This window comes from Lingula anatina, chromosome 7 (assembly GCF_051362555.1).
Source record: "Lingula anatina isolate TDL-2025a chromosome 7, LinAna3.0, whole genome shotgun sequence".
Taxonomy (NCBI): domain Eukaryota; kingdom Metazoa; phylum Brachiopoda; class Lingulata; order Lingulida; family Lingulidae; genus Lingula; species Lingula anatina.
The window spans coordinates 15,733,048-15,749,489 of record NC_141773.1 but is presented as its reverse complement, the minus strand read 5'-3'; the positions used below and the strand labels follow the sequence as shown (position 1 = coordinate 15,749,489).

General features: G+C 37.0%; 3 protein-coding genes across 4 annotated transcripts; 2 read left to right on the top strand and 1 right to left on the bottom strand.

The window, feature by feature from the left end:
• Nucleotide 1: 1 nt before the first annotated feature.
• LOC106161973 (uncharacterized) lies at nucleotides 2-5,059 on the top strand. Of its 2 annotated transcripts, none has more exons than XM_013539053.2 (8): nucleotides 2-150; nucleotides 794-894; nucleotides 1,157-1,275; nucleotides 1,948-2,029; nucleotides 2,361-2,497; nucleotides 3,140-3,230; nucleotides 3,833-3,921; nucleotides 4,156-5,059. In XM_013539053.2, exons 2-8 carry the CDS (start codon nucleotides 817-819, stop codon nucleotides 4,211-4,213), a joined length of 654 nt encoding a protein of 217 aa, XP_013394507.2. In that variant the 5' UTR covers nucleotides 2-150; nucleotides 794-816; the 3' UTR covers nucleotides 4,214-5,059. The 2 variants fall into 2 exon arrangements, with proteins under 2 accessions (XP_013394507.2, XP_013394508.2); XM_013539054.2 differs by having other exon boundaries at nucleotides 15-150; nucleotides 797-894.
• Nucleotides 5,060-5,215: 156 nt separating this feature from the next.
• On the bottom strand, nucleotides 5,216-9,291 carry LOC106161974 (uncharacterized). The gene is made up of 4 exons (XM_013539055.2): nucleotides 7,852-9,291; nucleotides 6,903-7,263; nucleotides 6,264-6,468; nucleotides 5,216-5,804 (listed from the first exon to the last, which is right to left on the bottom strand). The coding sequence occupies exons 1-4, from the start codon at nucleotides 7,866-7,868 to the stop codon at nucleotides 5,470-5,472; spliced, it is 918 nt and encodes a 305-aa protein (XP_013394509.2). The 5' UTR covers nucleotides 7,869-9,291; the 3' UTR covers nucleotides 5,216-5,469.
• Nucleotides 9,292-14,806: 5,515 nt separating this feature from the next.
• LOC147760799 (uncharacterized) lies at nucleotides 14,807-16,397 on the top strand. The gene is made up of 3 exons (XM_087017251.1): nucleotides 14,807-15,010; nucleotides 15,106-15,307; nucleotides 15,632-16,397. The coding sequence occupies exons 1-3, from the start codon at nucleotides 14,807-14,809 to the stop codon at nucleotides 15,961-15,963; spliced, it is 738 nt and encodes a 245-aa protein (XP_086873377.1). The 3' UTR covers nucleotides 15,964-16,397.
• The last annotated feature ends 45 nt before the right edge of the window (nucleotides 16,398-16,442 follow it).

The following is a 16,442-nucleotide window of genomic DNA, read 5'->3' as shown; positions in this document are numbered from 1 at the left end:
TCTCCACTAGGTGGCAGTCTCATCAGACACCTGCAGCAGTGAAAGGAGTGTGATCGAGTCTGTCTCATGATCTTAAATGACTGTACCTCAGTAAGATTTAGTGCCATGTTTGTACCTACACAAATGTTGGAAACAGTTGGGAAGCCAAATGTAAGTGAATTTAAAACACAGCAACCGTGCAACACACCAGAGTCCCCAAACTTTGCTTTAATGTCCCTTGTAAGTTGTAATAATCCTATTTACCCAAGTCATTAGTTGAATACTTGTGGGGGATGATAGTGCACTTTCTAATTAGCCTAGTTGAACACTTGCGCAGAGATCTGTCTATTCTTTACCCTTAAGGAGGTAAATGTTGAAATTATCGATTTGTGCAAGTGATACTGGCACACAAACCCATACAAAGTCCACAGAAGCATATAGTGGTACATACAGTGTATGTATTTTTTATAACATTATAACAATAAATTGTCTGATTAAATGGGTACAAAAGCCATGCATTTCTTAACTGTTAGATAATACTAGTGCATGTAATTTCATCTTAAATCATCATTATATCTTTGTCATTTTTTTTAAATGAATTATTGGCATAATAATTATAATGTGAGATGCCCAATTTAATCTGTTTTGCAATTGTTCATTTGTGGCACATAGAACAGTTGTGTACACAGTGGCAGGGACCTACTGTATAATACATGCTTCTTGGCTTAACACTGCTCTCTCCCCTCCCAAGATACAAAAATATAGCACATGAGACCAATATATATATTCTACAAGTCTTTTTGTATTGTTTTAGAAGGAGTAGTACCGGTTGTGATAATGGCAAGTAAGGGAAGAAGAGATTCTACTGCAGATAGCAGGACAGAAGCTGCCATTTTGAGGACCAGAGTTAAAGAAGTATGCTTCTGTTTTTTTTCTGATTTATTTTTTAAGAATGCTATACCTGTATACTTTAATAAATTATACTCAGTTTATAAGTGCTAAAATGATTCTGCTTTGTTTATTACTTGATTAAAACAAAGTGCCCTCCATCTAATATACAGTTAACTTGTATTTCAGCAGTCATTCATCAAATTTGTTTACCTGGTTAACATATTGATATTTCATTGTTACCAGATATTTCCTAGTATTTTTATTGTAATTTCTGACATCATTCTAGCTTGAGACAGAGGTGAGCAGTTTAAAGAAGAGACTAGAAGATCTGAGGAAAGCCAAGAACACTACGGTGCTGAAGCGTGAGAGGGAAGTTATCAATGTAGGAACACCCTTTAGCAATAGGTAGGTGAACCTGTCAGCTCTCCTAATTTTGTCTGGAGTCTCCTGATTTGGGGAAATTTTCCTCTGTATAACAATTAAAGGTACACTCCATGGGTTTGAAAATCCCCTAAATGCTTATTATTGCCATCCACAGCTTCTTATAAAATCTTACATACACCTTGAAAATGATTAAACCCTTGACATATTCTTTTTTGGAAGCTACCTGATTTTGATATTTCCATTGGAGTTAATGGGAAAATGGTTGCTGTTATAATGACTGGCCAGTCATTTTCAGCTAAGATTAACCTTTAAAAAAATTATCAAAGGTCAAATCCAAGTGCAGGGAGGGATAGATAAATGATTGTAAGTACCAGAAAATTGCTTATTTTCCTGGTTAAAATCCATTTTGGCAGGTAAATCTTATGGGATGTACCTTTAAGTGTCAGACTTTTTTGCCTCTTTGGTTGTATCTTTTGGTAGTAAAGTTGCTTATTAAAAAGAAAAGTGCAATTTTTTTGTTTGTTTTTACAAGTGGGTGGGGGATTTGTCAGCAGAAAATGCAGAGCTTACTCTGGCAGTTTTCATTCTTGATAGATAAGGGCAGGATTCCAAGATATATGTATTGCAGAGGTATTCATGTTTTTTTTTTTTTTTTAGATAATTTTTGTCATTTTATTTCATTTTATGTTTTAGAGAAGCTAAGCAGGGACCTGATCAGGGAAAAGAAGTGGAAGACCTGAAGAAAAAATTAGAAGCTGCTAAGTTGAGTGCTGAGGTAAGAAAAAAAAAGAACACACTGCCAAAGCATACATATAATGCTTTAAAATCTCACATTTTGCACAAAAAGGGCCAATTTTCTAAAATGACATCTTTAATTAGAGCTATAAAAGGGAGAAAAATCTCTTGGACTACTGTAAGCAACAGAAACATGTTGAACATACTTTTAAATGCTCCCAGTTTCGAATATATGTGGATAACCTGGATATTTAAACTTAAAGTATATTTTATTAAAACCTTTTAAAAAACCTTAAAAGAAAACAATAACAATGCATTATCATCTGTATTTGTAATATTTGTCATTACAAGTAAAATCTTTGGATTTTCAGAACACAAACTGTGGTCATGACAAAATCATCGAAGATTTGAACAGCACAATAATGACCCTCCAGGCAGAGAACTACTCCCTGGCAGAGAAGGCAAGCAGTCTGGAGGCAGACAATGCTGCCCTGGCCATTCATAATGGGTATGCATCTTGATATGGAAAGGAATTATTTGTTTGTTTTTTTTATTATTCTGGAAGAAAGGTCGAACTTGTGTAAGAGCTTGATTTAGGGATGGGGTGAGGGGCATTGAAGGATGCACAGGAGGCATGTGTCTCTCTCTCTTTTTTTTTTTTTCTTTTGCATATTTAATTTAATGCTCTATCAGGTTGTATTTGATTTTGAAGAGTAAATACTAGTAATTGTTTTTTACCTCCACCAAGGAGGTTATGTTTTCACCCCTGTTTGTCTGTCTGTCTGTCTGTCTGTCATCAACATACCTCAAAAAGTTATGGACCGATTTTGATGAAATTTTCAGGAACTGTCAGAATTGGGCCAAGGAACAGATGATAAGTTTTTGGTGGTGATCCGGATCAATCATCAATAATAATAAAAAATTGCTGCCTTGGCGGAGGTCTGCGCTCGCTGAGTGCTTTTCTAGTCTTGACTTGAAATGATAGTAATGGTATACATAGCGAACATGTTAATGAAGTGATTATTTTAGGTGAAATTTTCTTTATGTATGTCTGTGTCTGAGTGAAGACCTTGTAATGTTTAGAAAATAATTTTGTTAATTATAAGTACTAACTTTGTGATGTAACACAGTTTGAAACTATGTATTTCAGTGACCTGACTGAAAGGGTCAGCAGCTTGTTGGCAGAGATGAGTGAGCGTGAAGCTCAGAAATGTGAGAAGGAAGAGGTGATAGAGGCAAGGGTATGTTACAATCATGGTGCAACCAGCACAACCAAACTCAGTATTGTCTCACCTAACACAATTGCATTAGTGTCTTTTCTTACAAAATATCAGTCAGATCTCTCTTTACACAATTTCTGTCCTATCTCCTCTGACACATGCCATCATGCCCATCTAATACAATGACAGTCATGCCACTCCTAACAATCACCCGCTTGCAGCACAATCTGAGCCATCTCACACTCATCCAGTCACATCCTCATCACAACCAGCACAATTCCAGTTGTGTCACACCTAACACAATCTATGATCATAACTGTGTCACTACTTGCTTTTTATTTATTTATTTATTTATTTATTTATTTATTTATTTATTTATTTATTGTTCTTGTTATATATCAATTTTTCTTTGTAAAATTTTTTAAAGTTTTGACACCTGGACAGTGAATAAACATTTAAAATAATATCAGAAAAAATACATTCAAAATTTGCATTTTACCTCATTCCAATATTTTAATATGAGAAATGAAAAAAGTACCATATACCAAAATTTAATCTGTGTGGCACAGCATATGATTAAAAAGCATCAAGAGAAATCTATGATTGTTCCTTTGATATTATAGTTAAAGGTGAAGTGGCAACAGATGTATCAGGAGTGGATGGCTGCCACTGAGCAGAAGATAGAGGAACTACAAGCTGCTAATGCACTTCTGTAAGTACAGACATCTAGCAACAATTTTGATAACTTATAGTGGAGCACAGAATTATTCATAATCTTCACTACCCTAAACTTACGTAAGCATTTTCAGTGAGTTGTGATTTGTTCACTTTCATGGACAAACTTCCCTAATTATAATTATTTGTCTCTTTTTTTCAATGAATTTTTAGTTTTATCATTTTTTCCTTTTGTTTTATGTAAATCAAGTGTACATTATTTGTATTTCAGGCGTCGCATGATAAGACCTCCACCAGATGAGACAGATTCTAGTTCGAAAAGATCATGATGCACAAGTCACATGTGACAGCCAATATGTCTTCATGCAATGTCAATTAAGGGAATTGTGGTCCAAGATGATATATATTGACATTGTGCATCATAATTTTTGGTGCATTTCATACTGTGTGCTCAAAATTTATTACCCTGTGTGTGTGTGTTTGTGCATGCATGTGTGTGTGTGTGTGTGTGTGTGTGTGTGTGTGTGCAAGAGAGAGAGCGAGAGTCAGTGTGATAACTTGTTCTTTTTGACTTTCACATATATTTATCAATTATGTTGTTTATAAAATGATTATGCTAATTTTTAATATAGATCAAATTTGACTACAGTTTGCCATGTCAGGGATAAAGTAGAGATACGCCCATCTTTTAGTGGGATCTTGCAAATAACTGCCGATTAGATCTGCTTTTTTATGTAAGAATAAAAAAACAGAGAGAAACTAGTAGTTCAGTTAAGGATATTTATTAAAGGTATGTTGTAGTGCTATATAAGTTTATCATTTGATGTATTTTTTTAAACTTGATGGAATTTTTTTTCCAATCTGGCCTGCGGCAAGAAGTACACTGAAAAGTGACTGCTTAGGACAAGTTGTTTTTATGCCAGAAGAGCAAACTAGAAGTTTTTATCAAAGCTTCAGTGTAAATTTATAGTTTAGTTTTATATTGGATATAGTATTTTGAAGATGAACATTTTAAAGAAATGAATGTTGTACTTTTGTAATATATTTTGGACAGTAATTTTGATTTTTGCTCCATCCATGTCTTAAATGTCTTAAACTAAGCAAAATCTGTTACAACTAGCATGCTAGTTATTTATGTACTTTAAGAATTTTAATTAAAAAGTTTGCATATGAAATGCCATCATATCAGAATATAAGACGATGACAACAATGTATGAAAATTCGTAAACTTTAAATAGAGAAAGTAAAACAATATTTCGATAGATATTGTGCATAATACGAATGGGGGGGGGGGGAACGAACAAAACATTCTCAACTGATAGAAATCGTGGTTTCTGTTTGTCGTACGTTTTTATTACCGTATCAGCCGATTCAGTGGAAAAGGAAAAGAAAAAACTGAACGCTGACATTTTTCTCCGACTGCTGGAACAATCTGTTTTCAATAGTGGATGGTTTTATATTAAAAAGTTCTACTTCGGCGCACACAAAGTTTTGGAAAGACTGATTGGAGCGTTTGCGAACATCTAGTATCATTCTGAGGTATCATGGGCGTCACTTTTCTCGTGGTAGTCATGATCCAAAGTCCTTAAGGGAACGCCTGAGTTCCAGGAAAAGCCAGAACGTTTCGTCCATCATATTTCCCTGGTGTTCCTGGCGTCGGAAAGAGGGCGCCACGTGCGGTGCCGCTCCCCATGACGTGATGATCCACGGTGCAGTCTATGATCACTGTGCTGGTGGGGGGAACGAAGCTAGTACAAACATACTCGATCGACAAGGGCTTTCTCTCCGAATAATCACTGCCGAAGATGGTGTCTTTGGAGCAAAAGCCAATGACGTAGTCCCCTTTTGAAATCTGTGCTCCCGCTGCTAGGTGTGTGCCGTCCGGCGTTGTAAAGTCGGCCTCGACTTTAATTCCCCAGCCTGCAATAATAATAATAATAACAATAATAATAATAATAATAATAATAATAATAATAATAAATTACTCGAGTTAATTCACGCAAAATGTGGGACAGGTAAAGGAGGTTATACATTTTCCTGTTGTAATAATAAAGTTGGTTGTCGGCTCTTTGAAACTCGGGGTAAAATGAACAAATAAATGAAATAGATTGTCAGTACCCCCTATCAGGGACACAGATTGTTTTTTCACTAGATATTCATTAATGTGTCTCTGACTAATTCATTTCTTGCGTTGAAGAAAAGAGCACATAAAATGATGAATAATTTCCGACCCTGGTGAAAATGGTCAGGATTTCCATCATTCCGTGACAGAAAAAAAGTTTTCAATGTGATCAACAAGCAGTGCAGTGTGCAGAAACGAAAGCACTTCATTACAACGAAATTAAATAATTTACTTTGAAATAAAAGAAAAACACTGACCTCCATTGGAAACAAATGAATTGAAGAAGGAAGCCTCGTTGCCTTTACTCCCTGAGATCAGACGGTATCTTCCAGACGGGTTGAGAAGGTAGTTAAAGAAGATCACTTTGCCACCGTTGTCGTCATAGATAGTAGCGAAATTCCCAGGTGTGCTCTCAAGAAAGGCTTCATCCGGCAAGTAGGTAAAGTCGATGCCGTAGGTAGTCTTTAAAAGAGATAACGTTAGCGTTAGCTCATTAAAATACTGAGATAGCGTTGATGTCTTACCAAACCAACGCTTGCCCCCCCCCCCCCCCCTCCCCGCCATCTACATCCACGGCGGAAAAGTGCGCACTCTTAAAACAAATTATTTGTAACCTGTAACTAGGTTAATTCGGATTGATACCAACCTAACCGACTAAACAGTCACAGTCAATAAATACATCAGTTGAGACTTACATACCGAACAAGGTTATACAGAAATTACAAATCTTTGCATCGAACGTTCATATTTCGATTTTGTGGGATGGGGGGAGAGGGGTGAAAAAACCGAAATGGTCATCTTTACTTGCCTCCCAGTCATATTTTATTAAAAGTAATGACAATTACGTCAACTGCATTATCGCCTCTCAATCCCCTTAATTGTTTCTTGTCACTTACTTTGATCCATTCCGCCGTTTCTCTGCCCTTGGCAATGGCCTGTGCTTCGCCTCTGCCTGCTTGTCTCTGGTGCTTGGCAAAGCTGTCTTTATCGTACATCCAGCCAAACATGCCGTCGAAGACGATCGTCAGAACGTAGTCATAGCACGGCAGAGGGTAGTTGGCATTCAGCGCGTTCTCCCCGCCGCTGCCGCTGCAGCCCGTGTAATTGAAACATTCTCTGCCGCGTTGTGCCTGTGCTACCGAGACGAGCTGCCGTTCCGGCAGTTCTTTCTGTATTTGTGCTGGCAAACGGCGTGTTGGGAAGTGGCTGAAGGATAACACGGGGAGGATGGCCGCTGAGAGTAGAAGGAGAAGCGAGCTGGAAGTAAACACTAATGATACATTTACAATGACACACAAGTGCCAGATTTCAAGCGAAATGACGTAAAATCAAGGTATTAAGGAATGTGCCATACACAGTACAGTAAAATGCAACGGTAAAGAGAATACATAAAGATCACTGTATGTTATACAAAAAGTACCATGGTTGTAAATAAATAAGTTTCCTTTCGAAAATATTTTTTAAGGGAAGCCAAAACCATTGCCAAATTAGATAAAAACAATGACATGAGAACAGTTTTAGTAATGTTCATTGTATAATTCCAGTTGTTACTCTTGGGCACGTGAATTGACAAATAGGGACACGACAACAATGTGCGACCGCTCGCTCGCACGCAAACACGCACACACACACTAAGCTTATGTTCAAAAACTGCGGTTTCCATTTGTCGACAGGCAGGACGCTATGCTAGGCAAAAAAATAAAGCACTTCGCGTCTCAGCCCCTATATCAATAAAACAGCGTTAACCTGCAAATGGTCATAACTATCCTTGCTGTCACTTCCCTGACAGCTTTATTGAAGCTAGGTGATATATATGTGGCCACTAGTCCCCTATATTAGACTCACCTATTGAATGTCTTCATGCTGTCGTTGTGTAGATCTTATATTAGTCCTTGACTTTATCTGTTTTTCTCTTTGAATGCAATCTCTCTCTCTGTGAAGGGTATTCGGCCGCACACGTCAATTTATAGTGAAAGAAAAATGAATTTAAAAGATAATCTCTACCCGCAGGTAATTTGAATGATAATTAAAACCGCCATCTCTTGGACAAATTTGATTACTATTGGTCTTGATGACAGATAATTTTCACAGATTATTTTATGATGCCAATTTAATTTGTCGATGCATGCGCGTGTCGTGAAAGTTAATAATAAAAGTCGCGGAGATATTGAGCCTTAACGTAATATACATAACTCAGCGAACGTTACAATTGTTTCTTAGAAGAAATAAACTATTTAGATTTAAATGCATCGATAAAGATCTTCTTTGTTTGGTGCAATCATCAAGATTGTGCCGAACACAGTAGATCTTTATAGATGCATTTAAATCGAACTTATTTATTTCTTACATACAAGATCTATACGGTGATTTATGGTAAATCTACAATTGTTTCCTATGAGCTGTTATGACGTCATGGACAAAATTCATAAATTCTTTCTTGTACATGCTATCTTTGAATTATGATCGTTATGATTATAGCGCTGATGGTAATTGTCGAGAAAAAAAACCTAGATTACATTAAAAGTTATGCTTAAGTACAGTTACAAATTATAGATTCTAAATTGCCTATAACTAGCAAACCATGGAGGATTTGAAAAAATAAATCAGAAATAAGGTAAATTTACCTTTCCTTGTGCATATATTCGCAATGCGACATTGACTTCCTGTTTACTGTGGCTTAAAGAAAATTGACAATGCTATAGGTTATATAGACAGAAAAATACCGATAATCACTTCTTGATTCGCCAGCTACTTTGTCTTTTACATGTTGTTCTTGTTAAACTTACCAATACAAGTGTCCCAGAAAATATTTAGCACAGTCTGTATATCTAGATATTTGAAAGAAAAACCTGCCAATACAACGGCGACCGGGTACGTAAAAGATAATAGTATAAACAACTATACAGTATGTGACTATGAAATTGCTTTGTGTACTGAAAAATATAAAAATCGATAGAGATCAACGCTGTAAGAGGATCAATTCAAAGGAATCGATATCGTCGCGCTAGAATGGATATAAAGTCATATACTTCAGTACTTCTGAGAAACGACATATTAGCACGGTAACTATGGATACTACAGAATGGGTACTCAATTGATAAGACGACTAGGAGAATAATGAAAACAAAACAAAAACAACTGCACTGCAATCATTTCACCTACGCAAATAACCACGCAGATATTGAAGTCAACGAGTGCAACAAAGAGAAGTGATAAGTGTACTACCCGTGTTCACATTGATTATAAGTAATCAAAGAAAAAAGATAATGAGCATGAAGAAATTTCTTCCCCATGCAGGGAGTTATGATACTACCCTTATTGTTATCCACAATACTTGAGTTAAACAACAGCATGTACTTAATGCATATGCAGACAGCTGGGAATGAAGATGTATACCTCTTCTTTAGTGAAACACTGTAGTACATTATAATGTGCGTAGATGAATACCTCTCCTTTCGTGAAACACAGTAGTATATTATAATGTTAAATTCCTCAATGCTGTTTGCCTGACAGTATAATTTTTTGCCCTACATATACCCCGTTTTCAGCAACTCCTTCCTTACCAGCCACTGTAAGGTATTTCATCTGGGATTTCCCCGAGAAACTGTATTTTCCTCGAATCTCCTACTCACAACCTCCGACCGTCACTGCACTTGGTTTCTATGTTTCAGATACACCGCCATTGTCTTGAGAATTTTACTTTTTAGGTACAAAGTACAATGGGCTTGCGAGTCTTCTTTTGCATAGATTTTAAAGCGGTATGAATAACATATTAGAAACTCGTGAAGTCAATATTTATTTATTATGAAAAGTAAAAAAAATAAAAATCTGCAGACTGAACGCTTTCTTCGCGCCATACAGGTGTCTACTTAATGTCACGTTGACCCGGCCCACACACTGCATTCACTTGATGTATTGTATCAGTTACATAAAGTCATGTTAATGCCTAATTTGTATAGAAAGTGCCCTATTACAGTTACTCCACCCCTTGCTATATGTATTACCGTACGGCTGGATTTTATACAAACAGTGGTGCCTTGCCACGGTGACAATTGGACCCTCTTTTCCATATCTTAAATAAATAAATAAATAAATAAATAATAGATGCAGATGCTGATATTAGTATAATCTATGTATCTCTGTAAAAATCTTGCGACCTTGCCTCACCATGAGATAGCTGGACAACGACTTTTATTACCAGGAACTGTTTCACATACAATCGAGTACTGCAATATAATACAAATATCTGTCGCGAGGTATTCTACTTTGTTTAATGTGCTTAACGAACACACTAGTAGCGCTGTTTTTTTCCTAAGTTATTTGTTTACATTTTGATTTTTTAAATAAGAATTTTTTAAAAAAATTACTGGTTTCATGTGAATATGCTTTCCTATTGACAGACAGAAACGCAGTTTTGAATTGCAACATACATAAATATTTCGCGTATGTACATGTTTGTCTATATCTGTGTTAAACACGTACTAGTACAGTTGTAAAGCTACTCAAAGATAATGATGAAAATAATAAGGGTAGCATCATGGCTCCCTGCTTGATGAAGAAATTTCAAAATGAACTTCGTGCAGTCAATTTCTTTATTAGATGATTTCTTATAATCACAGTAAACACGGGTAACACGCTAATCATTCCTCCCTGTTGCACTGGTTGACTTCTTTATTTGCCTAGTGTTTTATCCCCGCCACCTCTTCCGTGTTTGCTATCACTCCCTTGTCATTCTTCTTTGCCGATACTGGACACGGACAGAAAAATACATATTTGTAAAACTCGGGTTGGTCAGTTGACCCAACGTTGTATTCAATCCTACGTCACATTGGCGACATATGAATATGATGACAACGTGTTCATATAGGCGTTGTCAATGTTGCTACGGACGACGGGCATAACGACTAAAACATGTTGGAAAATAGAGTACGAAGAACAAACCAGTGGGCGCAGTATTTCAGTGGAGATATATGGGTCCGGGACTGCTCAAATAAAAACATAATTAATCTTCAAAATTTGATAAAGATCTATTGGCTAATAAAAGGGTATTTACACCAAAAGCTCTCATTTATGTATGTTGTTATTTGGACAGAAACACCTTCAGTTATACGCATGTCCAACTGATTTTTCTTTTACGAAAGTGGGATGAAAAATTCGTATTTGTAAATAAAGAAAAAAAGCAGTAAGTTTTCTTCAATGAACAATTAGCATTGAAATGATTGCTTACCTCCTATATGTCAATATCCTTTAAGAGAATGAGGCTATCCATATGCATAGTCTCCATCCAGGAGATATCCTTAACCCCCTTATTTCTCGTATATGTTGCAATATAAATTTGGCAGCAAGTATCACTTTCAGTAGGGTCGCGCTGATCCTGGCACCAAAACTTATTTTGAGTGAATTATTATTGGCGCGCCCCTTATGAATATTACAAATTTTGTTTTGAGCCCCTTCCGTTTATTGTGATGCGGACTCTGGATAGCCACCGGATAGACATGTAGTTAATGTCAAAATCAATAGAAACTGCCCCACTCGCCAATCTAAAGAAATGCTCTGTCTGAAACTTAAGCCAGTATTTAAAACATATTATTGGTTTTTAGTTTTATTTTAATAAGGTCACTAAGGTCACCAAACTTCCTATATATCTACCGAATAATCCGACTGTTTTTCTAGGTTCTTTCTAATCGATTTTTACTGTGTTGTTTGCTAGCCTATTTTCCTCCTCCATATTTTTCTCGCTTCGATAGATGTTTAGGTGATGGGTTCATATAAAATCTTCAAAAGCAGTGCAATTTCAGAAAAAAACTTTTTTTCCCATTTTTGTAAATCATAATTATAAAAAAACGTTTTCTTCAGTCCTTACCCTATAAAATATCCATAACATACATGTAGGTTACCTAATAGCAACAACATAGGTGTTAGTATATGGCCATATCTTAGAATACGACACACTCGTGTAAGGGAAGTCGACACTTAAAGTAACTGCCTTTAGTTTATTTGAAAGTGAAGTGCTTTGCTCTTAAAGATCTAATTTAATCTCAACGCCCTGCTTGGATCTCTTGACGACAGTCTTTGCAATCACATTATTTTTGATTTTGATTTTTTTCGTTGCTTCAGTTTAATGTTTATAGCTAAATGCCGTCGACTCTACCGATGAAGCAGTTAAAACGTTCACTGGTTACCAAGGCCTATTAAATCAAAGCAAAACATTTTTTACCTAAAATATTATCAAAAGATTTTAATTAATTTTATGAATAAACAAATAAAAATAAACAAATAAACAATAAATAGACCTGGTTAATTTGATTGCTCAATGTCTCTGTTTATTTTCCACATTTTGTGATTTCTCTGAAAAACATCAGTGGAAGAATAACTCACCAAAGGATTAATAAATTGCTATCAAAGGTCATTTATGCACCCAGTTACCTCTGAACCTCAGGGTGGTTTTTATACCTCTCTGCAGGTACTCCGCCATGTTGGTTTTTCTGTCTTGAACTCTTTTCAACTGGGACGAACACCTGTGAATCCAATGGTTGTGTGACGTGACACTACTAAAGTTAGTATCACATCAACTGCAATAGACGCTTGGTAAAAAATGAGAAAAATGCAATGTGATGTTAACATTTTCACAACTAATGCAATGCAGATGCTGTAATCAGCTAACGCAATTGCGATAATGCGGCAAATTCAAATTCACGCGCAGAGTTTTTTTTTCACGCTGCTTCACACTCAAAGACACATTTATTAAAACTGTGATTTGAATTATTTACACATGATGACAAAACTAAATTGTGACACGAGAAAATGGTTTAGATGCTATGGGCATTTTCTTTATGAAATAAGTTTTTTATCAGGATGTTTGTTCCCTTTCAAATATTGTGTTTTGGACTATATTATTAAGTTGCAGTTCATCTTTGTCTTTAAGTGTTAATAATAATAAAAATGATAATGTTTAAATGATCAGTTGGATGGTCCATATTATTATGGCACGTGCTCTCCCGAAGTGACGCAGTGCAGGTAAAAGTGTAGTGATCACCGCTCTGTAGCACCGCAGTGGGAAAATGAGGAACTGCCCATTGCGCTATCTGTATATCCGTTAATTATGTGCATCTGAAATTGAAGTTATAAAAGTGCAATGCACTCTCTCATTGTTGAACGTGCAGACCAAGCGCTGAACTTTGTCACCTCTGAGTTGTTATAGGCACAAGATGAATACGATGCTTTGCGGGTTCCAAGAAATTCCTAAGGGACGAATTTATAGGAAGTACAAGACTTGAAAGGACAACATTTTGATCGTAAATCAAAGACACTGCAGTACTAAGGGGTAATGGGTGACAGAAAAGCCGCAACTTCTTCACCGATTGCATCTATTACGTTAGTTTTGACGTACACTGGCAATGGGGTACGAAAGGGTGACGAGTTCGTTACGTGGACGAAAAGTGTATTGAATTGACTTTCTGGCTCTTTGAACGATTCTTCGGGTTACCGCGAATAGATAAACGGGTGATCAAACAGACAGACAGACAGATAGGCGGACAGGCCGCGAACAAATAAGAGAGAGAAAGAAATATATAAAGAAAAACATTTTAAACAGTAACAGTTAAAAAATACAGCAAAATAAAATAGTACTCTCTTCCATGCTCCTCCAAACGAGTGTACACAATATGGTTATCTCGATTTCGTCTTTTACTGGGTGTCAGCAGATCAAGTGCGACATGTTCATATTTGAATAATTTCACTTTTGTATTTTACCAGACTGTGGATAATGAGCAATGGCTGTAGTGTAGTGCAGGGAGACACCCCCCCCCCCCCCCAAAAAAAAAAAAAAAAAAAAAAAAAAAAACATGGACTGGTCTAAATGAATGGATAGGTTCTAAAAAAAGGACACATCTATAGCTTTTTGGGTTAATACTGTTCTTGTAGGTAGGCATTAAAAATTAATGAAGCACTTGTTTTTCACCTCTGATCCCATTATCTGTCAAATAAATGGAGTAGTATGGCGAGTATAACTGACATTTTGTTGACCTCAAAGTGAGTGCAAGCTTTAAACATTTATCATGTAGCGCTCCTACAGGGCCAGACAGCGTTGGGGAAGGGGGGTTAGTCTCCTACTCCCCCCCTCCAAAAAAATGTATTGCTTATTCAAAAGTAAAACCAAGCTATACCGAATTTGAATTTGTTCGAGGGTGGTTTGGCTAGAAGTGAAGCCTGCGGGCGTAAGTTTGGTTTTGCCCCCCCCTCACTTGTTTAAGACGTGACATGATAAAGGCATACCTTGTGGATCATTTTATCATATCCAACATTATGGTCAAGACAAGTGGCTGTGGTTAAAGGTCGCCATGGTCCATCATAATGAATTACGCATTAGCTCTCCACGAAACTGACACCCTCCTTGAAAACATACGTATCTGTTACATTATTAATGACCAGGTTGACTTAGCACATGTATATAAGCACGTGAATATTGGCACACCTGGTATTGTCAATTTGTCGTTGGTAACAAAATCTGGAATACTGGACAAAATTGCAGCATGAATTTCATGTACAGGTAAGGGTCTTATTGAATTACCGGTGTTCAATTAGGCCTAAGGCAGAAATGCTTGATCGCTGATAAAAATACCAATGCCGAGTCTCAGTATCATTCAACGGAAGTCACCATTTGTATTTTTACAAAAATCAAATTGTTGATCGCGATAAATATTTCAAATTAAATCTCCCCAGAAACGACCCCTTATTCATTCAATACTCATTTTTTGCTAGTTTTCTGCTTGCGTTGACCTTGCCTGCGTCGGTGTCCAACATGGTCCTAGCTCCTAGCACCTCTAACGGCTGTGGTTGTGAAAAGGGCGGACTGCCGTGTTACCCATATTTACTGACGGTCGTCTTCGACGGCAGTTTCGGCTGGCTGTACGACAAAGAGAGCTTTGTGGAACATCAGCAGAAAGCTGGCCGAAGCGCGGAGGAGGCAATTAAAAAAGGCAAAGCCACGGCAGCTTGGTTCAAGGTGAGTTCCATCTCGTTCTCGTAAAAGTTTAAGGGTTACTAATGATAATTAAGAAAATCTAAGGAGCAGAATATATATATATTGTGTCCGTACAGGAGCGTTTTGGAGTCGACTTTACCAACCTTCCAGACGAGGCCTATTTGGATAGCACCGGCATTAAACACTCGGTGAAGGACGGGAATGGGGGAGAGGTCATTTTTTACAACTATCTCCTCAACCCTTCTGGCCGCTACCGACTTGTGTCTGCAAGCATGGGCGATCAAGCAAGGTTCTTTAACTCAGCGGTCTCGAATGGCGGTAGGTTGAAATATTCCTGGGGAAGGCGGCGAAGAGAATAGAATTAACACCTTTTTTGAATAAATGAATAAATAAATTAATTAATTTATTTATTAATAATTTGATCATTTAATTCAGTTAATTTAGATTATCAACGAAGAAATTGTCGATGTACGTAAGGAAAAGTGCCTATTTTCTAATTCAGACATTTGACTCAAAAGTTTTTGAGATGGCTGGATTGGGCCAACATAAACTGTAAAAAATTTGTAATACTAAATCTTTATTCAATTCACTTATAACGTTAACCTAACAGCTAATATTCGTGTCGTACCATTTTATTACAAGGTTGGGCAATAAAGGTACTGTCGGACTTTGCCGCCACCGGCACCTACGGCAACACCCTCAACGCCGGGGCACAAATCTCACGTGGAGATTACGCCATCGACTTTTGCGGCGAGAAAAGCGACATTTTCGGCGGCAGGACAGCCATCTCCATCGAGTACGAATGTAACAGTTTTGTTCCTCCAAATGGGAACGTTATCATTGACTGCACGGTGTCTAACGACCTTTTGGGGAAGGGTACGGCCCGTGGCGCCCTCTTTCCTGCCCCGGATGTGGAAAAGTCATTCAAGTATGATGGTCGCAATGTACTGGCGTTCCCGGGTACTTTGCCGTAAATTGAAAAAAGGACCTTCTTTGCGTGATGCAGGGTTGCTGAATGTTGAAATTATTTTGGGCACAAGCGTTTCTAAGGGCTAGAGGGCAATTTACAAGGATTATTTCTTTCTTCCACGTGCAGCTCACAAGCGTATCTGCTTCAGTGTCGTATTGAACTTTTTATCGTTAACTACGATATATTTAATTTCTAAAATATATGGTAAAAAGTACGCCAAATTATTTACAACTATAGACTGCCATTAATTAAAATTTTGCTGTGCGGATTAAAGGTTGTTGCTCAATAAATTTTAACACCTTCCGTGATTATTCTCAGGAAATACATATATTTTTCATTTTCACTTCGGCTATTTGTCCTTTTTGCTGGGAGATGTTCAATTGCTTATATATAGACATTAAGTTTACGGTACGTATTACTCATACACAAGTATAAAAACGCGCTGGCATTTTGAACTTGCAACATTAATTTTCTCGCATGACA